The 23,481-nt window shown below is 47.3% G+C and overlaps 2 protein-coding genes across 2 annotated transcripts in view; one reads left to right on the top strand and one right to left on the bottom strand.

Moving 5' to 3' along the window:
* LOC143923384 (uncharacterized) overlaps positions 1–23,481 on the bottom strand; it is a 931,140-nt gene that overhangs the window by 539,438 nt on the left and 368,221 nt on the right. The window lies entirely within an intron of this gene.
* The window catches only part of LOC143925169 (uncharacterized), a 278,795-nt gene that overhangs the window by 123,882 nt on the left and 131,432 nt on the right, over positions 1–23,481 (top strand). Inside the window, exon 5 of the mRNA XM_077449782.1 lies at positions 1,828–2,101. Coding sequence (XP_077305908.1) covers positions 1,828–2,101 — 274 coding nt within the window. The remainder of the gene's footprint in view (positions 1–1,827; positions 2,102–23,481) is intronic.

Here is a 23,481-nt window from a genome sequence, read left to right as displayed (position 1 = left end):
GAATGGCCGCTGTCTGTCTGCTCGATACGCTGATCGAGCAGTCAGACAGCGGTGACTCGAGTATAAGCCGAGGGGGCACTTTCAGCCTCAAAAAAGAAAATCTCGGCTTATACTCGAGTATATACGGTATATATAAATCTGACAACATTTGTTATATGTACCTTTTTTTTCTGCAGATCTTTGCCATTTCTGGGATTGCGGGTATGGGCAGGGTTGGTGCAGCTATTACGACAATTCCTTTGTGCTGCGCTGTCTCCTGGGATCCTTTTTTCTTGTTCCCAGGAGTCTGTGCGGCAGCCTGGTGCGAGTTATCGCGCGATTTAGAACCCTCAAGTGACGTCATTACGACAGTCACGTTGAGAGGACGCACCTATGTAAATATTACTGCGCATGCGCGAGATCTTAGATAGAATGGGCGTTGCATTCTGGGAGATGCACGTCACTGAATCCAGGAAGAGAATGCCTGTGGGCTTCACATGCCCGCAGGCAAGATGACAACGATGTAGGTGATTTTTCCTAGATTCTAAAAAAGCAATGGGAAAACTTCAAAAAACGGGACATGTAAGTAACAAATTTCTAAATTAATTTGTTTATAAATGTCACAAAAAAAAAAAAAAAAACATCGGAGGCAGTGGAGCCCCGCTTTAATGCTCACTACTGAAGTCGCTTCGACTTCAGAAAAGGTTCCTGTACTACTTCTATCCGACTTCTAGGCGACTTGTACCCATTGATTTCAATGGAAGTTGCCTCCAAGTCGGATCCCCGGTCTTAACTGAAGCAACTTTCCAGGAAGTAAAAATAGTTTTCTAGGCAATCCCCTCCCTCCCACAGAGCCGATTATTATGTGATTGGCCACTGGCAAAGTCCCCTGTCCTGGAGGCAACTTGCATTGTAAGTTGCCCCAAGTCGTGCTGTGATTCATACTCAAGATGTGTCCAAGTTGCCTCCCAAAGTCACGCTGGAAGTCGTGTGGCCCCTGTGTGAGTGGACTCTAAGCCCTTGTACACACGGGTCCGACATTCCGACAACAAAATCCGTCGGAAAATTGTGTTGCATACACACGGTTGGATACAGTTGTCGGAAAATCAGATCGTTCAGAACGTGATGGCATAATTCAGTTACGACGGGACTACCTTCAGGCTAGTAGCCAATAGCTTTGGTCTAGGAATTTGACCTGAGCGTGTGTGGCACTTTGTCCGATCGGAATTCTCTACAAAGGATCAGACAAAGTCAGATCGGATCATGTTGTTGGAAAATTTTTATAGCCCAGCTCTAAAACTTGGTCCGTCGGATATTCCGTTGGAAACAGTCCGATGGAGCCCACACACTGTCAGATTATCCGACAACACAGTCCGATCGGACATTTTCCATCAGAATATCCGACCGTGTGTACAAGGGCTTAGATGTGCCTCTTTTAATCATCAACCATGTGAGTTGCTAAATGTTGTACCTTCATTAAATGTAACCATATTTCTACACTTAGAGGTGCCTCTCTTCTCTTTTATACTCTGTAGTTCCTGCTGGATTTTGCTTCTAATCCCCTTGTGAAGGCTTCCGTTTGTGGAGGTGGCCAGTTTATGGATGCACATTCTATGGTTACAGAACCTGGTGACATTGCTATAATCTTTTTATATGGACTATAAACTGAAGGACCTATGAAAAAATGGTTGTGGAACAAATCATCTGAGTTTCCATTATTTCTTATTGGAAAATTTGCTTTGATATACAAGTGCTTTGGATTACAAGCATGTTTCTGTAACAAATTATGCTCACAATCCGAGGTTTTACTGTACACCTTCATTTATGTATTTATTTATTTATTTGAAGCCCAAACTGAAGATCGGGATCTTCTCCAGATCGGACCAGGAAGATTACTCCTGGCTGGTGTCCCTACTCAGATCTGACATTTTCAGTGATCTGGTGGAGGACATCAGACCATACAACATATCTAATGTTGGATTCCAGCAGTTCAAGGATAAAGTCCAGCAATGCACATTCTCCATCCTGTATCACACTATAACCAGAGGGAGAATCAACATTACCGACATGGGGATGTCATCATTGTACGACAAAGAACTGGAATATTTACATCAACGGCTCGGTAAGAAATGCACCATCTTTTATTGCCATCAAAATATGTAAATTGTTTGATGAATAACTGAACTGTGCAAAACATTTCTTTAAAGCAACACGTGAATGTGAGCTATTACATATAGAATAAATATTATTATTCAGTCATTTTTGTTAATCACGTACATTCAGAACACTACACCACCATCTAAAGTCTGCAACTTCCTGTGTCACCACTAGAAACATTGAGAGATTTAATGTCTCCCAAAAATCAAGGTCAATCATGTCTGAAAATGATGCCATTTGTATTATTAAAAAAAAAAAAAAATCTTCCAGTACTTTTTATATTTTCCAATATTTTTATGTTCCAGATAGGTGGACCCTGCATTAACCACTTAAGGACCAAGCCTTTTTCTGAGATTTGTTATTTACAGGTTAAAAACAAGTTTTATTACTAGAAAAATACTTGGAACCCCCAAACATTATACATTTTTATTTCTAACACCCTAGAGAATAAAATGGCGGTCATTGCAATATTTTACTTTGCGGTGATACGTCACATGTGTGGTTTGAACACCATTTTCATATGCGGGCGCTACTCATGTATGTGTTCGCTTCATGAGCTCGTCGATTTTTTTTTTTTATTATTATTTATTTTACCTTTTATTTTTTACACTGTTCTTTAAAAAAAAAAAAAAAAAAAAGTGTCACTTTTATTTCTATTACAAGGAATGTAAACATCCCTTGTAATAGAAAAAATCATGACAGCTCTTAAATATGAGATCTGGGGTCAAAAAGACCCCAGATCTCATATTTGAACTAAAATGCATTTAAAAAAAAAAAAGTTATATGAAAAAAAAATGTCTCTTTTAAGAGCTATGGGTGGAAGTGACGTTGCTAAGATTCCCCTGGGCGCAGAGTCTAAGGCCGCGTACACACGGGCGGACTGTTCGCTCAACTTTGTCCGCTGAACAGTGTTTCAGCGGACAGTCCGCCCGTGTGTGGGCTTTCAGCGGACAGTTTCAGCGGACAGTTTGACGAACAAAGTTTTTCGGAAATTCCGAAAAACTGTCCGCTGAAACTTGGTTTGAGCGAACAGTCCGCCCGTGTGTAGGCTACTTTCGAAATGAGCAAACTGTTCCCGCTCGGAGGAAAGTCTGCTCATTTCAAGCGCGTGTGAAGGTAGGCGGGGCCCGCAAAGGAGACGTCGCGGGCCCCGCCGCCTGGTATGGACTTAAAGGGGAACCCCAACGCTGAAAAAAATCGGCGTGGGGGTCCCCCCAAAGTCCACAACAGACCCTTGTCCGAGCACGCTACTCGGCCGGCCAGGAAAGGGGGGCGAGCGAGCGCGCCCCCCCTCCTTAGCCGTACCAGGCCGCGTGCCCTCAACATGGGGGGTGCCTTGGGGAAGGGGGGGCCGCGCGGCCCCCCCACCCCAAAGCACCTTGTCCCCATGTTGATGAGGACAAGGGCCTCTTCCCGACAACCCTGGCCGTTGGTTGTCGGGGTCTGCGGGCGGGGGGCTTATCGGAATCCGGGAGCCCCCTTTAATAAGGGGGCCCCCGGATACCGGCCCCCCACCCTATGTGAATGAGTATGGGGTACAATGTACCCCTACCCATTCACCTGTAAAATAAAAGTACCCAAAAAAAAACACAACACACGAGATAAAATATTTTATTGCACAGCTCCGGGGGTCTTCCGTCTTCGGGGGTCTTGTCCCCCTCTTTGGTTCTTCTGCCGGGCCACCGCGCCTTCTTATAGCTCTTTTGCAGGCGGTGGCCCGGTCTTCTGTCGCCGCCGCCTTCTGTTCTTCTGTCGCCGCCTGCGGTTCTTCTGCCGGGCCACCGCGCCTTCTTATAGCTCTTTTTGAGGCGGTGGCCTCAAAAAGAGCCTCAAAAATATTTTATCTCGTGTGTTGTGTTTTTTTTGGGTACTTTTATTTTACAGGTGAATGGGTAGGGGTACATTGTACCCCATACTCATTCACATAGGGTGGGGGGCCGGTATCCGCAGACCCCGACAACCAACGGCCAGGGTTGTCGGGAAGAGGCCCTTGTCCTCATCAACATGGGGACAAGGTGCTTTGGGGTGGGGGGGCCGCGCGGCCCCCCTTCCCCAAGGCACCCCCCATGTTGAGGGCACGCGGCCTGGTACGGCTCAGAAGGGGGGGGCGCGCTCGCTCGCCCCCCTTTCCTGGCCGGCCGGGTAGCGTGCTCGGACAAGGGTCTGTTGTGGACTTTGGGGGGACCCCCACGCCGATTTTTTTCGGCGTTGGGGTTCCCCTTTAAGTCCATTCCAGGCGGCGGAGCCCGCGACGTCTCCGTCGCGGGCCCCGCCTACCTTCACACGCGCTCGAAATGAGCGGACTGTTGCCTCGTGTGTGGGCTTTCAAAAGTTGCGCGGACTTAGTATGACGAACTAAGTCCGCTCAAAAAAAGTGCCGTGTGTGGGCAAGTTCCTACATTCAAAAGTTTGAGCGGACTGTTTGACGAACTTAGTTTCGGCAAACAGTCCCCGCGTGTGTACGCGGCCTAAGAGCCAGCAGGTGTTTACCAGAGCCTCTAGTGGTGAGGATGGACTGGATCCAGGTTGCTACCCCCTGGGGCTTCCAGCTCACGCCCACAGTAGGCTACAGGAGGACAGAGATAGTAGGGGAATAAGCCAAAGGTCGGGGTGACTAGCAGACAAGGATAAACATAGAACACGCCAAAGGTCAGGGTCACAACAGGCATCGATAGTCGAGAACAAGCCAAAATTGGTAACTGGAATCAGACGTAGAAGACACAGCAAGATGCACACGGAAGCTAAACACACAATGGTTGATCAGCAAGGCATTCTTGCAGTGCACAGGTTAATATTGAATTCCCTGATAGGGACGGGGGTGGAGCCATGCTTTGAGGAGAGATTATTTAAGTAGCCTGGTAAGAGTGGCTAGCCTCTAAACGTGAACACATGGAGGAGAGGTGAGCTGACAGACAAACATTACTGCATAACCATGACAGCTTAGTTCAGTCAGGAAGAACAGTGGAGAAGGTGGCCGGCTGACCGATGCCTTTAGACAATTTTTGAGTCCTCAGCGCTAAGGTCTGATTGGTTCAAGCAACCATCGCCAGTGTCTGCATTACACGGTGCAGGGATATCTAGGGACAAGAGCAGACTTGGAGACCTTTCCAACAGAGACTGGGTTACTGGGTCTTGAGGATGGACCACTGGCCAGAACTTGCTCAATATGCAATTGAGTACTGGCCTGTCCTGCATCCAGCATTCTTTCTGAATGCACATTCAGTGCTGCTGGAGGGTTTGTAACAGATCATAGAGTGCGCCTGTTCACAGACTCCCCTGATAGGCTCACATTCATAAAAATGAATCAGTCTTGGATCAGCAGCAGCTATCAAGCACCTGATGCTGATGTAACTGATTGATTTTCTATGGATGTGGGATCCCTTGAAGACTGCCTATGCTGAGTGACTATCCTATTCCTCCTCAATGTTGATGATGCTAGCTTCCAACAATATTTTTGGTTTAGGGTACCACCACCACTGCCTAAGGCCCAATTTTTCTGTCCCTGTTTAACAGGGGCATGTAATTAGAATTTCTGATCTAATATTTCACAGAAGAGCCCATTCCTGCGCCAAACAAGAGTATCTGTGAGGGGTTACAGTGCTGTGGCACCACCACCACCAAAGGCCCAATTTTTCTGCCCCTGTCCCAGCAGCAGAAAAAAAGGACAAGCGTGCCCCATGGCCATCTGCAGAAGATGCACCATGTCCATAACCAGCACTGTGGAATGTAGACACAGAGCAGGCTTGCTCTCTTTTAGTGGCCTATGAGCATCTGCCTCTCCATGGTGGCCTTTTGGACATGATGGAGATTTTGTTTTGCAACTGTTGCAACACCACACTGCACTGTATTGTGTACTGTGTACACCACCAGAATAGCAGCAACTGCACTATGGGTGCACGGTACTGTGTATACCAACAGAAGTGTAATAACAACTGTGGGTGTACTGTATTGTGTACTCCACCAGAAGTCCAATAGCAACTATGAGTGCACTGTATGTATTGTGTACTGTATACACCACCAGAAAAGTAGTAGCAACTGCACTATGGGTGCACGGTACTGTGTACACCAACAGAAGTGTAATATCAACTATGGATGTACTGTATTGTGTACACCACCAGAAGTCCAATATCAACTATGGGTGCACTGTATTGTGTAAACCACCAGAAGTCCAATATCAACTATGGGTGCACTGTATGCATGGTATACACCACCAAAAAAGTAGTAGCAACTGCACTAGGGGTGCAAGGCACTGTGTACACCTCCTTAAGTATATTAGATTGAGTACACCAGGAACGGCCTGCAGTGAGATATAACTAAACTGTATGCAGTGGATACTATGGAGTCTATCTGTATGTATTGTGAGGGGTTAGCTCGGCAGCGGATGTGTGTGACCCCCTGGATGGGTTCACAACACAAAAAAAATCAGGCACAGCAGACAGCGTTGTAGGTGGAAACAACAAAAGGTGCGGTTTATTTATGCTACATGCAGTGAAAAACATAACAGCCAAAAAATGAAACAAAAACATGAAAATAAATCCTGGTCAGCCTGACCTCTAATTACACACATAGATTCCCTGTCTAACAACTGAGTGCAGCCTTGTGCTGCACCAGTCCCTGTCTCTGTCTCTGTTGTAGAGGTTTGCCACACAGGTGTTAACTCACCGCACAGAACAGGTGTCACACTCCCCAGTCTATACAAACACAAAACTGGTTCCAGGATGGAGCATCTCCCTAAGCATGCTGGGGTTTTTTGTAGAGGTCTTAATGAGCCCACTTACTTCAGCTGGGCTCATTAACTCTTCCCCTATAGGACTCCCAGTACTCCCTTCTAATTGTACTAGTCCGCATAAAGCCTGAATCTAGGGCATACATATTTTCCATCCTGGATACAACCAGGTGATTTTACCTGCCTGCTGTCACATACCCCCCCCTCTTGTTTCAACCTTGGGGTTGTAACACAAGCAGTCAGACACGCATGTATCCGAGACAAAGCATCCACATTCCTCATTTTAACACCAGGGCGATGCTTAACTGTAAAGTTAAATTCCTGTAGGGCCAGGAACCACCTATTTACCCTTCTATTGGTCTCCTTGTTTTGAGCCATCCACTTTAAAGGAGCGTAATCAGTCACCAGGTCAAAGTACCTACCTAGCAGATAGTACCGAAGGGAATCTAGAGCCCACTTCACTGCTAAACATTCCTTCTCAATCGTGGCGTAATTTACCTCATGGGACTTCAACTTCCTGCTGAGGTAAATGACTGGGTGCTCTTCCCCGTTCCAGACCTGGGATAACACTGCTCCTAACCCGACGTCTGATGCATCAGTTTGTACTATGAAGTCCTTAGAGAAGTCTGGTGAGTACAACACTGACTGGCTACATAAGGCTGTTTTTAAGGACTGAAATGCTTCTTCAGCCTCTGGGGACCATTTAACCATGACAGACTCTTTCCCTTTTGTCAGGTTGGTGAGGGGCACAGCCTGAGAAGCAAAATGGGGAATGAATCGTCGATAATAGCCAGCGATTCCCAGAAAGGCTCGTACCTGTTTCTTGCTGTTGGGACGTGGCCAACTCTGTATGGCCTCGACTTTATTGACTTGGGGTTTTATCACCCCCCTCCCAATAGTGTACCCAAGATATTTGGCCTCCTCCTGTCCAATGGTACACTTCTTTGGATTGGCCGTAAACCCAGCTTCCCGGGTAGAGTCTAGGACTGCTTGTACTTTTGGCAAATGTGAGACCCAGTCTGTGCTATGGATAATCACATCATCCAGGTAAGCTGCAGCATATTTCTGATGGGGCCTCAGAATCTTATCCATTTTCCGCTGGAATGTTGCCGGTGCATTCTGTAACCCAAACGGTATTCTCTTATATTGGAATGCCCCATCTGGGGTTACAAACGCAGTTTTCTCCTTGGCCGACTCGGCCAGGGGAATTTGCCAATACCCTTTGGTGAGATCAAGGTGCCGACTTCTGACACACAGGGCAGGAGGAACAATAATTTTCTGTTTCCTTCATGACCCCAGGCCAATAGAATCTCTGCAATAACCTCTCTCTGGTTTTCTCGGTCCCCAAATGACCTCCCAGAATGTGCTCATGGGCCAATTCTAACACCAACTTCCTGTAAGGTTTGGGCACCACAAGTTGGTCAATGGTTTCTTCTGCCCTTTGAGCCACTCGATACAGCAGGTCCCTTTCCATAGTGAAGTACGGGTAAGTGCAAGTCTTATCTGGGTTCACTAACTCGCCATCTATTTTCACCACATTTTCCCGTGCCTTTATTAGGGTAGGGTCTTTTTAACTGTTCTGTGGCAAAATTTTCCCTGTGAACCTCAAGATCCGAAAACTCCACAGGCATGTTTTCATCTGAGGATGTTGGCTCCTCCCCAGTTTCTCGAGTTTCCCCCGCCAATACCGACAAGGGAATTTCAGGAGAGTCCTCACCACTCCCAGAGGAATTCTGGTCATCTTCCTGGTCTATAGGGGCCCATTGGGGGGCTCAGGACAATCCCAGAGTTCCCAGAACTTTGGAAAATCCCTTCCCACAATAGCATCATGTGGTAAGTGAGACACTAACCCCACCTGATGAGAGAGGTTACCTTTGGGGGTCTCAAAAAACACTGAAGTTACAGGATACTCTCGGGTGTCCCCATGCACACAAATAACAGCCACCTTGTTCTTCCCAGAGACCTCTGTAGTAACTAATTCAGCTTTTATCAATGTTACCAGGCTACCTGAATCCAGCAACACATCAACATTTCTACCATTAATACACATTTTACATAAATGTTTATCAGGTCCCCGAATGGCAGTGCATGCAACTGTCGCAAACAGCGACTGACGTCTCTCCCTTATAAAGTCACATTGCATAGGCTCATCCACAACTGGGCAATTGGCTGCAATATGTCCCTCTTGCCGGCAGCGGTAGCAAATAATCTTTTTCGCTGCCTCTTGCAGCCTGGGTTTCCCGGGATGCTCCCGCCAGACCTTAGGTAGAACTCCCACCCTCTCACTCTCTCCACCCTCACCCCTTGGAGTCATCTTACCCGCCACTGGGGATGATCTGGTCTTAGGGTGGAAAGTCCGTGAGTCCTTGGAAGAGGTGGTCAGGTTCTCTGTAGCCAAGCACCTCTCAACCAGATCCACAAGTTTATCTGCATTTTCTTGCATTTTCTGGGTCTCCATGGCTTACCCATTTTTGGATGGCAGTAGGAAGAGCTCTCAGGAAACGATCCATAACAACACGTTCCACAATGTTTGGTGCGGTCAAAGTCTCTGGCTGCAGCCACTTCCTGCTCAGGTGAATGAGATCATACATTTGAGACCTGGGGGGTTTTCCAACCTGAAAAGTCCAATTATGCACACGCTGAGCCCGGTCGGCCAGGGTGACACCCAGCCGTGCCAATATTTCTGTTTTTAGCACCACATAGTCTTTTGCTTGGTCAGGCTCTAGGTCATAATAAGCTTTCTGCGATTCCCCAGTTAACAGAGGGGCCACCAGTCCAGCCCACTGCTCCTTAGGCCACTTTTCCCTTTCAGCAGTCCTTTCAAATGTGGTCAAAAACACTTCCGGAACATCCTCTCCATTCATTTTTGTCAATAAACGGCTCACACCAAAGGATGCGGTATTAGTGTAACCACTTGCCTCATTGGTCTGCGGACGTTGCTGTATTAATGTCTCTATTTGCTGTTGAAAACTCTGCTCTTGCTTCTGCAACAGGTCTATGAAGCGGGCTTCAGATTGCTGCTGGGCTTGTTGCTGAGCTTCCAGACTCTGCTGCAAAATTGCATTTGTCTGCTGCTGGGCTGCAAGGCTCTTTTTTTTTTTTTTTTTTTTTTTCGTTTTAAAAGGTATTTATTGAAACAAAAATTATACATGGAACAGACTGCTCTCACGCAGGAGAGTCAGTAGTAAGGCACATTTTAAGGAGTAAGAAACAGTACAAAGGGGGAGGGTAGCACCTGCGAACAATATCCATGAGGTTAAAGGTTATGGGTGCAGGGCTCGTATAAACTAGGGGTGAGAGAATGATGCACATGGGATTCCGCTACTTAAGGAAAAGTCAAGGAGAGGGGGGAAGGGGTGCAGTTTAGTAATAGGAGGAATATCCAAGTTTCTTCGGGGAGCCCGGCTTCCAGACACCCCAAATGGGCTCAGACTGTGCCTGGAGCTCAAAAGCCCCCCGAACCCCCATCCCCCTAGGATTACAGTGTGCATCAAACCTGACATTGGGCAACTCGAAAGGAAGAGCGTAAACAATACAAACTAAGAGAACATTAACATAGATATTAATGCGGTCCAACTCTGGACCCCAAAAAAAGGGGGGGGAGAGTGGGATTGTCCCTACGGGCATGAAGATAGCAGTGCCATGGCAGGCAAATAGGTAGGAGCGAGTACCCTTGCTCAGGCTAGGCTCTGATCTTGTGCCATATATCCACCTCCTCCCGACGAAAGATTTTGAGGGGAGGGGCGGAGTAAAGAGGGGGAGAAAGCCAAGACAGAAGTAGAGGGGACAGAAGAGGAAGGGGGGGAAGGGGGAGGTACCTATGTCAAGGGGAGCTCCCTGGGGAAGACGGGGATCTCGCTGTGGTGCTAGTTGTCGAGATTACGTTCAGTTCTAGGTCTAGAGGAGTACCCCTACATAGCGAGCTCAAGGTTCCCAGATTTTTTTGAATTTTTTAGATTTAGCAATGATGAGACTAGAGGTCTTTTCTTGGAACATAATCCAGGAGATTTTTTGTTTACCTGCCGGGAGCGAGACCCTTGGGGACTTCCAAGACCGGGCTATGGTCATCTTGGCACTTATGAGTATGTAGCGGATCAAACATTGTTGGTATTTAGAGATTTTAGGAATTGGCTGGTTCAGGAGTGCTATAGTTGGAATTTGGGGGGCCGCAACGTCAGTGACCTTGCGGATCAAGGAGAAGATCTTGTTCCAGTAGCTTCTGACCCAAAGACACTCCCATAGGATATGGAGAAGGGAGCCCAAGTGGCCACAGCCTCGAAAGCATAGAGGTGAGGTTTAAGGGTAGAACTTAGCCAAGCGGGTCGGGACCAAATACCACCTAGTGAGGACCTTAACGTCTGCTTCAATGAGAGAGACATTAAGGATCCCTGCGAAAGGCCCTCGCAAAATAGGAGTGCCAAGTGTCCATGTCCCATTCCAGGTCGAGGTCTCGTTCCCAGCTCTGCATATAACTTGTTTTCTCCAAGGGGGTGGACAGAGCTGAGTAGATCAGGGAGATTCCCCCCTTCATGTCCATGGCCGACACACACCACTGTTCATAGGGAGTAACCCCGAGGCGATCTGAATTGGTGGGCAGAAGAGTGTGTAAGAAGTGAGCTATCTGGTGAAATCGGAACTGCTCCATGGGGGGCATGGCAAGTTGGGAGGTGCATTGCTTTAAAGTGATGGGGCCATTCATGTTAAAAAAGTGCCCAATCCTGTAGAGGCCTTTGTCCAGCCACCATTGAAAAGCTTTAATATTTAAACCGGGGGGAAGGCGGGATTATTAAATATGTGGGCTAGGGGGTGCCAGCTGGAAATAACACTATTTAGCTTATGGAGGGTGTCACAAATTGCAAAGGAATGTGAGAGGGTAGGGGACATGATCGGGGGTGTGCATTTCGGGGGGCGCCATAGAAGAAAGTCAATGGTGAAGTTGGGGATTGCCTGTCTCTCCATTTCAATCCAGTCTGGTTTGGGGCCTCTCGAGTAAATAGTGGAGATTTGGTTTAAGTGAGCAGCGTGGTAGTACCAACGGAGGTTAGGTAAGCCCAAGCCTCCTTTCCGTCTGGGTCGGAAGAGAGTGTTTTTGGGGAGTCTATGGTTGGAGTTGCCCCAAATAAATCGGTTAATGGACAATTGAAGGTTTTGGATGTGGGATTGGGGAACAAGAATTGGGAGCGAGCGGAATAGGTAAAGAATCCTAGGGAGAAGGGTCATTTTAACCGTGTTCACCCTACCGATCCATGATAGTTTGTGGAGCGACCATTGATCTAAATCCGTCTTGAGCTTCTTAAACATGGGGGGATAATTATGTTTGTAGAGTTGGTCAAATTTGGGAGTAAGGTGAACTCCTAGGTAGGGAATGGAGGATGTGCTCCAGGAGAAGGGGAAGTGTTCTGTGAGCTGGTCAACCATAGCTTGGGGGGAGGAGATATTGATGGCTAAGGATTTGGACATGTTAACCTGTAAACCTGAGGCCTGCCCGAATAGAAGAAGGAGTTGGAGGATATTGGGAGTAGATATAAGGGGGGCGGTAACAAAAAGGAGGACATCATCAGCAAATAATGCACACTTATGTACGGATTGGCCGTATTGAACTCCATGGATGTCTGGGTGATTCCTAATGGCGATCGCAAGCGATTCGACGCCTATGGCAAAGAGAAGGGGAGATAGGGGACAACCCTGTCTGGTGCCTTTAGAGATCGGGAACGGGTCAGAGAGGTGTCCCTGTAGTCTGACTTGAGCCCTGGGTTGCGAATATAGGGTCCCCAGGAGGGTCGTGAAATGAGAACCGAATCCCCAATTCTCAAGGGTGCGAAACAAAAAAGGCCAAGTAATAGATTAAAGGCTTTCTGTAAGTCAAGCGAGAGGAGGAAGCCCCCCTGTGGGGGATTCCCGTCCCACCGAGCCTGAAGCACAGATATGATGTCTACAGCTCTCCTTATCTGGTCCAGGCCCTGTCTCCCCGGGATAAAGCCTACCTGGTCTTTGTGGACATAGGACCCTATAAAGGAGCCCAATCTGTTAGAAAGAATTTTTGTCATTATTTTGAGGTCATTGTTGATTAAGGAAATGGGTCTATAGTTGCTTACTAGACTCTGGTCCTTGCCGGATTTAGGTATGACAGAGCTGTATGCAAGATTGGAAGCTGTGTCGATAGGTGATTTTTGGTCAAGGGAGTTAAAGAATCGGGTCAGAAAGGGGGAGAGGACTTCCGAGAAGGATTTATAGTAACAATTGGAAAATCCATCAGGGCCAGGGGCAGAGTTCTTTTTTAGGGACTTGATGACCTCACTAACCTCCTCCTCAGAAAAAGGGGCATCCATGAGTGATCAGTGGGCATCAGAGATTTTGGGGAGGGGAATGCTGTCGAGGAACGAGTCGATCGTTTGGTTGCTACCTGGGTTAGAGCCCGAGTAGAGGTCGGAATAGAATTTGTGGAAGGCCTCTAAAATTTGTTTGGGATTTTGGGTCAGAGTGCCAGACAGGGATCTGATTTTTGGTAGAGCCCGTATTTTGGGGAGAGTTTAGCCGCAAGATGGGGACTGAATTTATCAGAATTAAGGTAGAATCTACCCCTTACCCAGCGTAGGTGTTGTTCCGCGTTAGAGGTGAGAGCCGTATTAAGTGCAAGCCTAGCTGCATCCAGGCGTGCTAGTGAAGGGGGGAAGGGTTAGCTTTGTGGGCTTGGCTAATGGAGCGAAATTCTTTCTCAAGTTTTACGATGTCAACCTGTTTCTCTCGCTTTAGGCGTGAAGAAAGTTGTATGATTTTACCCCTCATGACCGCCCTATGAGCCTCCCATAAAGTACTAGGAGAGATATCAGCAGTGTCATTGTGGCGGAAGTAATCCTTCAGTTCGTGCTCAAGCATAGTGCAGTGGGCCGCATTAGAGAGGAGAGAGTCCCCAAGGCGCCATTGAGGGGTGCTAGCTTTATTCAAAAGACCTGAAAGCGTGATAGAAACTAGGGATTGATCAGACCAGGGGACCTCTTGTATGGTAGCCTGAGAGGCCAGTGGGATGTCCGAAGAGTGCAGGAAGATATGGTCAATGCGGGCATATGTGTTATGAGGTGCAGAAAAGTGTGTGTAGTCCCTAGTTGTAGGGTGAAGCTCCCTCCAGGCATCAATCATGCCCATTGAGTGGAGAAGTCGTGCGATAGTGAGGCTCTGTTTGGGTGGCCTTTTAAGGAGGGTTTTGTGGAGGGATGATTTGTCAGAAAGGAGGTCGAAGGCAACATCGCCCCCTAAGACCACTTTACCTTCTATATGAGCAGAGAGGGAGGTTAACATCGAGGAGAAGAAGCGAGTCTGGCCCTTGTTAGGTGCATAATATGAGATGAAGGTAAACAAAGTCCCATTTACATGGCCCTTGACTAGAAGGAATCTCCCCTCACCATCTCTGACTATCTTGGAGAGGGTGAAAGGGATGTGTTTAAAGATGAGGATGGCCACTCCTCGCTTCTTATCCTCAGCGTTAGCAAGAAAAAAGATAGGGTAATTACGATGTAGGAAGGTAGGGTTAAAGCTTTTCGGGAAGTGGGTCTCCTGTAGTAGAATAATGTCATTTTTTCTCGAGTGATAGTTATGGAAGGCTTTGCGTCTCTTCGTTGGGGAATTCAGACCCTGCGTGTTGTGTGTCGCTATCTTGAGGGATTGGAGTGTGGGGGGATCGTCAGCCATGGACATGGGGGTGGAGGAGCAAAGAAAGGCTTAAAGGTCTCACCTGATCCGGCAAAGAAGAGGTCGTTGGAGACGACAGGCGGGATCGGTGCCGGGGCCACTTGGAAGACAGATGGGGAGCTCCCCTTGGAGGTACCTGAGGAGGAAGGGAGGTGGGGGCAAAGAAAAGGAGGGAAAGCCAGAAAGGGGGGGGGGAGAGAAGAGGGTGAGGAGAGAACAAGTCCAGGAAAGAAGTTATCCTGGACTGCGTGTCAGCAGGGCTGGGCGGCCAGCACCTGCTCCGATTCCCTAAACAGAACAGGGAACGGTAAGAAGGCATCCCTGCAGTGGGATGGGGTCCTGGTGGCATCCTGAGGGAAAATAAAGAACCCTCAAGACTACAACAGGAGGAGCGGCAAAAAGTTCCGCTCTGGCCGAAAGGCATTACACATTTCAATGGAAGGGGGGGACCCCCAGGGGTCCGATCAGTAAAGGTGAACCATCAATAAATTGGGGTTAATCAGACAGTCCCAGAAAAAAAAAAAAAGGGGGGGACCAAAAAAGATCCAAAAAAAGTTCAGTAAAGCAAAGCAGGAACCGTCTGGGCATATAGATGGCTCATTCAGAGAGAGAAAAAAACGGCCTAGGCAGAGGATTGGAGCCGTTCCCAACAGGGAACGCAGGCCGAGGGATTCATCTTGGGGGGATGGAGTCATGGTGTCTCTTTGACTTTTGTTTCATCCACATCGGGGGAAGCGGGCTAGTCGGAGGGGGCCTCTTAGAGGAGCTGGAACTGGTTTCCATCTGGTCATGGTCGACATCCTGGGAGATGAGTCCAAGCTGAAGAAGTAGGCGTTCACCGTTTTGGAAATTCATGAAGTTATAGGATTTCTCCTTATACTGGAATTGCAGACGAAAAGGGAAGGCCCATCTGTATTTAATCATTTTCTGGGAAAGGACTTCCAGGAGTGGTTTGAGGGATCTCCTCTTCTGGATAGTGGCCGGAGAGATGTCAGCAAAAATCTGGATTTTATTGCCATGCAGGGATATGTCGTCTCTATTACGCGATCTCTTCATTTCCTCTTTGACCCCATAGAAATGGGGTTTGACAACAATATCCCTGGGGAGGCCATCTTGGCGAGGGGCTTGAAGGGCTCTATGCGCCCTATCCAATTCCAGTCTGTGGTCAGGAATATCAGGGATAAGTTCTTTAATCAGGGCTTTGACTGTGTCCTGCACATCTAAAGTGGATTCGGGGATGCCTCTGACATGGAAATTGTATCTTCTGCTTCTGTTTTCCAAATCCTCTAATTTAGAATGGGCAATTTCAAGTTGGTCCTGGAGTGATTGTATACACAAAGTGTTCTGGTTTGTGCGTGCATTAGTCATCAACCGCTTGCTCAATCACATCTATCCTGGCTCCTAGGCTCTGTATGTCTGCTTTAATGGATGTAGTGATCTGTGCAGCATTTTGAGCTAGACCCGCTGCCAGCATGTCAGAAAAGCTGTTCAGAAGCTGTGCCATGTCAGGGGAGTGAATAGCCTGCATGGCAGGGGCCAGTGGGGAAGCTGGGATACTGCCAGGTGTATTACTGAGGGGGGAATAAGGCATCCCGGCCTGCAGTCTGCCCAGGAGAGATTCAGAGGATGCTGGGGAGGAGAAGGGATGCTGCTAACTACTCACGGGAGGAAGAGTAGTCAGAGGAGGGTCCGTATCGATGGAGTCTGTAGCAGTGCTGCCGCGTGGGTTCAGCGCGGCCGCCATCTTGGAAGGCTCAGGGGAAACCAGGCCAAAGTTGAGATGCCGGTTAACGTCCCTCTTAGGAAGCCCCTGCGACATACGGGAGGTGTCTCTGCCATGTCCAGAGTGCGTGGGTGGTCTCGCTGTCGAAATCCGCTAACGATCGTGCGGTCTGGGTGCCTTAGACGGCCAGAGCGGAGCGGAGCTCCCGGTTAGCGTGGCGATCCAGAAGTCCCATGCATGCCAAGGTTCTTTTGTAAACCGGCATTTGTTCGCTGCTGATTTGCATTTGCCTGCTGCTGATTTGCATTTGCTAGAGCCAGCTGTCTCAGTATCTCCTCCATGCTGGCCTTAAAAAAAAACTGCCCGACTTCTCCACCAACTGTGAGGGGTTAGCTCGGCAGCGGGTGTGTGTGACCCCCTGGATGGGTTCACAACACAAAAAAAATCAGGCACAGCAGACAGCGTTGTAGGTGGAAACAACAAAAGGTGCGCTTTATTTATGCTACATGCAGTGAAAAATATAACAGCCAAAAAATGAAACAAAACATGGGGGAGTACAACTGGGGGAATCCATAGTGGAGAAGGATCTGGGGGTTTTGGTAGACCATAAGCTCAATAACAACATGCAATGCCAAGCTGCTGTTTCCAAAGCGAGCAAAGTCCTTTCTTGTATTAAGAGAGGTATGGACTCCAGAGAGAGAGATATAATTTTGCCCCTGTTCAAATCATTAGTAAGACCTCATCTGGAATATGCCGTTCAGTTTTGGGCACCAGTTCTCAAAAAGGATATCTAGGAACTGGAAAAAGTGCAGAGAAGGGCAACCAAACTGATAAGAGGCATGGAAGAACTCAGCTATGAGGAGAGATTAGAGGGACTAAATTTATTCACTCTTGAGAAGAGGAGATTAAGGGGGGATATGATCAACATGTTCAAATACATTAGGGGTCCATATAGTGAACTTGGTGTTGAGTTGTTCTCTGTACGGTCAACCCAGAGGACACGGGGGCACTCTTTACGTCTAGAGGAAAAGAGATTTCATCTTCAAGTACGGAAAGGTTTCTTCACAGTTAGAGCTGTGAAAATGTGGAATAGACTCCCGCCAGAGGTGGTTCTGGCCAGTTCAGTAGATTGCTTTAAGAAAGGCCTGGATACTTTCCTGATGGTACATAATATAACTAGGTACTAACATAGGTAAAGTTGATCCAGGGAAAATCCGATCGCCTCTTGGGGGATCAGGAAGGAATTTTTTTCCCCTGCTGTAGCAAATTGGAGCATGCTCTGCTGGGTTTTTTTCGCCTTCCTCTGGATCAATTGTGGGCATAAAATTGGGTATCTGGATTGTACGATTATTTTTTATTTTACTTATTTGTTTTTAAGGTTGAACTGGATGGACTTGTGTCTTTTTTCAACCTGACTAACTATGTAACTATGTAACTATATATATGAAAATAAATCCTGGTCAGCTTGACCTCTAATTACACACATGGATTCCCTGTCTAACAACTGAGTGCAGCCTTGTGCTGCATCAGTCCCTGTCCCTGTCTCTGTTGTAGAGGTTTGCCACACAGGCGTTAACTCACCGCACAGAACAGGTGTCACACTCCCCTGTCTATACAAACAAAAAGCTGGTTCCAGGATGGAGAATCTCCCTAAGCATGCTGGGGTTTTTTGTAGAGGTCTTAATGAGCCCACTTATTTAAGCTGGGCTCATTAACTCTTCCCCTATAGGACTCCCAGCACTCCCCTCTAGTTGTACAAGTCCGCATAAAGCCTGAATCTAGGGCATACATATTTTCCATCCTGGATACAACCAGGTGATTTTACCTGCCTGCTGTCACAGTATGTATATATATATATATATATATATATATATATATATATATATATATATATTAAATCAGGGCTCGACCCGGGCGCCAGGTCACATTTGCGACTAGAATTAGCGACCTGGTGCCTGGGGCAGCACAGCTGGGGGTATCCTGTCTCCATGGACCCCCCCGGCTTGATTGCGTCGGGCTGCGCTGCCGGCGGCCGGTAATTGAGCCCGCGGCCTTGAGGCCTTCTGCGATCCTATGGTTCATTCTGGAATCTGGCGCCCTCTTGTGGTGGCCGTTGGAATGACAACCAACAATACTAATGGAGCTTCCCCTGCCTGCCAGCCTATCTCCTTCCCTTTACTTAGAACTCCTAAACATTATATATATTTTTTATTCTAACACCCTAGAGAATAAAATGGTGGTCGTTGCAATATTGTCTGCCACACCGTATTTGCATAGCGGGCTTACAAGCGCACTTTTTTTGGGAAAAATCATTTATTTAATAAAAAAAAAATAAGACAACAGTAAAGTTAGTCCAATTTTTTTTTTTTTATATTTTGAAAGATAATGTTACGCCGAGTAAATCGATACCCAACATGTCATGCTTCAAAATTGCGCCCGCTCATAGAATGGCGACACACTTTTACCCTTTAAAATCTCCATAGGCGACGCTTAAAAAATTCTACAGGTTGCACGTTTTAAGTTACAGAGGAGGTCTAGGGATAGAATTATTGCTCTGACTCTACCGATCGCAGCGATACCACATGTGTGGTTTGAACACCGCTTTCATATATGCGTTCACTTCTGCACGCAAGCTTGGCGGGACAGGGCGCGTTTAAAAATTTTTTTTTTTTTTCTTATTTTATCATTTTTTTTTTTTTCACTGTTCTTTTAAAAAAAAATGTGTGTCACTTTTATTCCTATTACAAGGAATGTAAAAATCCCTTGTAATAGAAAAAAGCATGACAGGTCCTCTTTTATATATGAGATCTGGGGTCAGAGAGACCTCACATCTCATATTTACACTAAAATGCAATTTAAAAAAAAATTGTCATTTGAAAAAAATAAAATAAATAAAATGTCCCTCTAAGAGCTATGGGCAATGATTTGGAGACAGGTGGGGGGTTGGGGGCTATCTTCCCCTCCCTTGTCTCCATGTCAGGCCAGGGACAGGTCCAGATCGCTGTCATGGACCTGGCTCCTAACTTTTTTAGCTGGCTCCTAGATTCCAAGCAAATTTGTCAACCCCTGTATTAAATACACTGCAGCTTACTGAATCACCTGCCTGGCAGAAGTATATTAGAGTACACCAGGAACGGCTGCAGTGAGATATAGCTAAGCTGTATGCAGTGGATATGTATATGTAAAAATACACTGCAGCTAACGGAATAATCTGCCTGCCTACTAATCTAAATGACACTCTCTCTCTGTCCACGCCAGCAACACACTACACGAGGCTGACGCGCAGGCAGCCTTATTGTCAGAAACCATGAACCAGACCAAGACATAAGCACAATTAAATCACACTTGTTTATTAATAAAAAGGTAAATAGAGTAAGCGTAGTCAAAGCATAGCCGAAGTCCAGTAAGCGGATCGAGTAGTCAGCCAGGCCAGAGTTCAATAACCAGATCGGGTAATCAGCCAGGCCAGAAGTCAGGGATCCAAGTGGAGGAACAGCAAGCAGGATAAGGAGGCAGAAGGGATGTCAGCAAGCCAGTCTTTAAACAAGAACACAGGAGATGTTTTCTTATGACGTGACCAAGGTAAATGCAGAGATGAAGTGATCTGGACAGCCTTAAGTAGGCAGGTCAGACGAGCATGATCAGGAACAGCTGGGTAACTGTGGAGAGAGATGAGAGCTGGCAATTAGCCAACTGCTAAGCAGCCTGCCCAGAGAAGTAAGGGCTAAGCCAGCCCTGACACTTATATAGTGTTTGGTCAATTATGGCTCTCTTAGCTGAGGGCTCTGTGATTGGCCAAAGCATGCAGGTCATGGTGCTTGCTCTGGCCAATCATCATACAGCAATACACTGCACTCCCGCAGTGCATTATGGACCTTTACACGCCACTCGAATTTGTTGCGAACGGCCCATAATGTTCAGTTTTCAACGAACGGGTGAACAGCCAATGTTCGAGTCGAACTCATGTTCGACTCGAAAAGAAAGCTCATCCCTAGTGAGGGCCAACTTCCCCTCACTCGAATCCATATCAAGCAGGAATGAAGACCCCATCGCCTCAGCCGATATGAAGGCTCCAGTAAGCGGCGGAGGGCACGGGAGAACGCTGCCGATGACAGTGATTTTGCATCGAATCCGTTACAGAGACCACCATTATCGGAAACTGGACCGCAGACTGAAGAGATGGATACCTGGATTATGGCAGCTAGCTGCTGCAATAACAGAGATATCCCTCTTCAAACAACTGACATATGTATACAGTGGGCGGTCTGGAAGTAAGTGGTTGTATACCCATTCATAAAATTTGAACTGAGCACATATATCTGTAGTGTTTACATATCTCTCTCCAAAGCTCTAAGTGCCGTTTCTCTCTTGTGCTTTGTTCCTCTGTTATCAGCATGAGTCACTTCTGACTATTTCCCTGACACATGAGATAACTTGAGCTCAAAATTTGCGTCAGGGGAGGGAGCTTAGAGGGAGATAAGCATTGAGGATGTCTATTCAGAATACAGCTCTTCATGTTCCTATGTTTCTCTGCCTATGTGGAGGGTTGCGTGTCCCTTTCCTCCAATCACCTATCACATACTGTAAGTACAGTCTCCCCACACTCCCCTATGTACTGCTGAAAGATAAAATGGGATTTTTATGTACAGCTTACCTGTAAAATCCTTTTCTTGAGAGTACATCACGGGACACAGGAGCTTTATTACATAGTGGGTTATATAGGCACCTCTGGTGATTGGACACTGGTTAACCCCAATTAAGGAGAATTCCTCCCCTATATAACCCCTCCCATATGGGAGGCACCTCAGTTTTGTAGCAAAGCAATAAGAAACCATGTAAAACCCAAGAGGGGCGGGAGCCCTGTGTCCCATGATGTACTCTCAAGAAACTGATTTTACAGGTAAGCTGTATATAAAAATCCCATTTTCTTGATCATACATCACGGGACACAGGAGCTTCATTACATAGTGGGATGTCCCAAAGCAATGCTCAGATTGAGAGGAGGGAGACACAGATCATAATTATAGACCGCCAGGGACCGGAGGACCTAAACTGCAGCCTGCAGTACACTGCGCCCGAAGGTGATATCCTCTTGCCCCCTGACATCCACCTGATAGAATCTGGTGAATGTGTGGACTAATGACCAAGTTGCAGCCTTACAGATCTGAGCCAGGGAGGCCTGGTGATGCACTGCCCAAGAAGCACTTACAGCCCTCGTTGAGTGCGCTTTCACTTGAAAAGGAGGAATCTTCCCCTTTACATTATAGGCCTGAGAAATAACCTGTCTAATCCACCTTGTCTAATCCTTCCGGCAAAATAAATAAGCAATCAGTTTTCCTTATCTGAGCAGTTGCTTGAAGATATATACTGATTGCTCTTACCACATCCAAAGTGTGCAAAGATTCTTCTTCTGCGGACTGAGGGTCCAGAAAAAAGGATGGTAGGATTACGTCTTGATTCAAATGGAATCCCGAAACCACCTTAGGTAGAAAGGACCTGTTGGGGCGCATGACCACTCGGTCCTTATGAATAATTAGATACGGCTCTTTGCTGGAAAGAGCTGCTAGCTCTGATACTCTTCTAGCCGTGAATATGGCTATGAAGAAGACCAATTTTTTAGTCATGAGAACTAATGAAGCCAGATGCAAAGGTTCAAATGTTTGCCCCTGCAAAGCCGAGAGAACCAAATTCAGATCCCATGGGCATACCGGAGGTTTGACTGGCGGTCTCATCCGCATGACCCCCTGAATGAAAGCCCGCACCAGGGAATGCGATGCAAGTGGCTTCTGAAAAAACACTGACAGGGCCGAAATCTGCACCTTGATAGTGCTTATGGCCAAATTCATTTCTAGGCCTGACTGGAGAAAGGCTAAGATCCTGCTAATGACATACTTTCTAGGATGCCATTTCCTGAGTTCACACCAGGAAACATATGCCCTCCAGATTTTGTAATAAATAAGCCTGGAGGCCGGCATTCTGGCATTGACCAGAGTAGAAAGGACTGGCCCCGAAAGGCCACGGACTCTCAGAATGTGGGTCTCAGCAGCCAAACTGTCAAATTCAGACTGCGTAAAGCAGTATGGTAAATTGGACTCTGTGAGAGCAGATCTGGTCGGAGAGGGAGGATCCACGGCCTGCCTACTGCCAACTTCATGATCTCTGCGTACCACGGTCGCCTGGGCCAAGCCGGGGCCACCAAAAGGACCGATTTTGTCTCCCTCTTGACTCTTCCCAGGAACCGCGACAGAAGCGGGCTCGGGGGGAAGGCATAGATCAGATTGTACTGATCCCAGGGAACTGTCAGAGCATCTGAGCCCTGAGCGAGTGTATCTCTTGTCCTTGACACAAAATTGTCCAGTTTCCTGTTGAACCTGAACGCAAACAGATCTACATATGGAGTACCCCACCTGTGACATATGTTCCGAAACACGTCGGGGTGCAGAGCCCATTCTCCTGGGCACAACTACTGGCGGCTCAGAAAATCCGCCTGCCAATTTTCCACTCCTGGAATGAAGACTGCAGAAAGACAAGGGACATGCTTTTCTGCCCAGACAAGTATGCGATTCACCTCTTTTTGGGCCACCAGACTCCTGGTACCGCCCTGGTGATTGATATAAGCCACTGCTGTGGCATTGTTGGACTGAACCCGAACAGGGAGACCTCGTAGTCTGTAAGACCACTTTATGAGAGCCATATAAACTGCCCGGATCTCCAAGACATTTATGGGCAATAGCTTCTTGATCGTAGACCATTTCCCAAGCGAGCACGTCTCCTCCAACACTGCTCCCCAGCCTGTCAGGCTGGCATCTGTCGTGATAACCTTCCATGGAAGAGGAAGAAAAGTTTTGCCCTTCAGCAAATTCTTGGTTTGTAACCACCAGATGAGACTCCTGTGTGTCCCTGGGGATAGACACATAGGAAGATCCAAGGATTGGGGCTTCCTGTTCCAAGCCGCAAAGATGCATCTTTGCAGAGGCCTTGAGTGGAACTGGGCGAATGGGACGGCCTCGAAGGAGGCGACCATTTTCCCTAACAGTCTCATGCACAACCAAATGGGGGAAGATCTCCTGCCCAGAATTAGGCGCATCAGATCCCCAATGGCCAAGGCCTTTGGCCTTGGAAGAAACACCTTGCCCTGAGCGGTGTTGATGATCATACCCAGGTATTCCAACCTGGTGGCAGGCTGTAGGGACGACTTTTCTAGGTTTAT

Source organism: Lithobates pipiens, unplaced genomic scaffold (assembly GCF_037356315.1).
Source record: "Lithobates pipiens isolate NorthernLeopardFrog02 unplaced genomic scaffold, aLitPip1_a1.2 Scaffold_22, whole genome shotgun sequence".
Taxonomy (NCBI): Eukaryota; Metazoa; Chordata; class Amphibia; order Anura; family Ranidae; genus Lithobates; species Lithobates pipiens.
The sequence above is the reverse complement of the archived record's forward strand: the minus strand, read 5'-3'. Positions and strand labels throughout refer to the sequence as shown.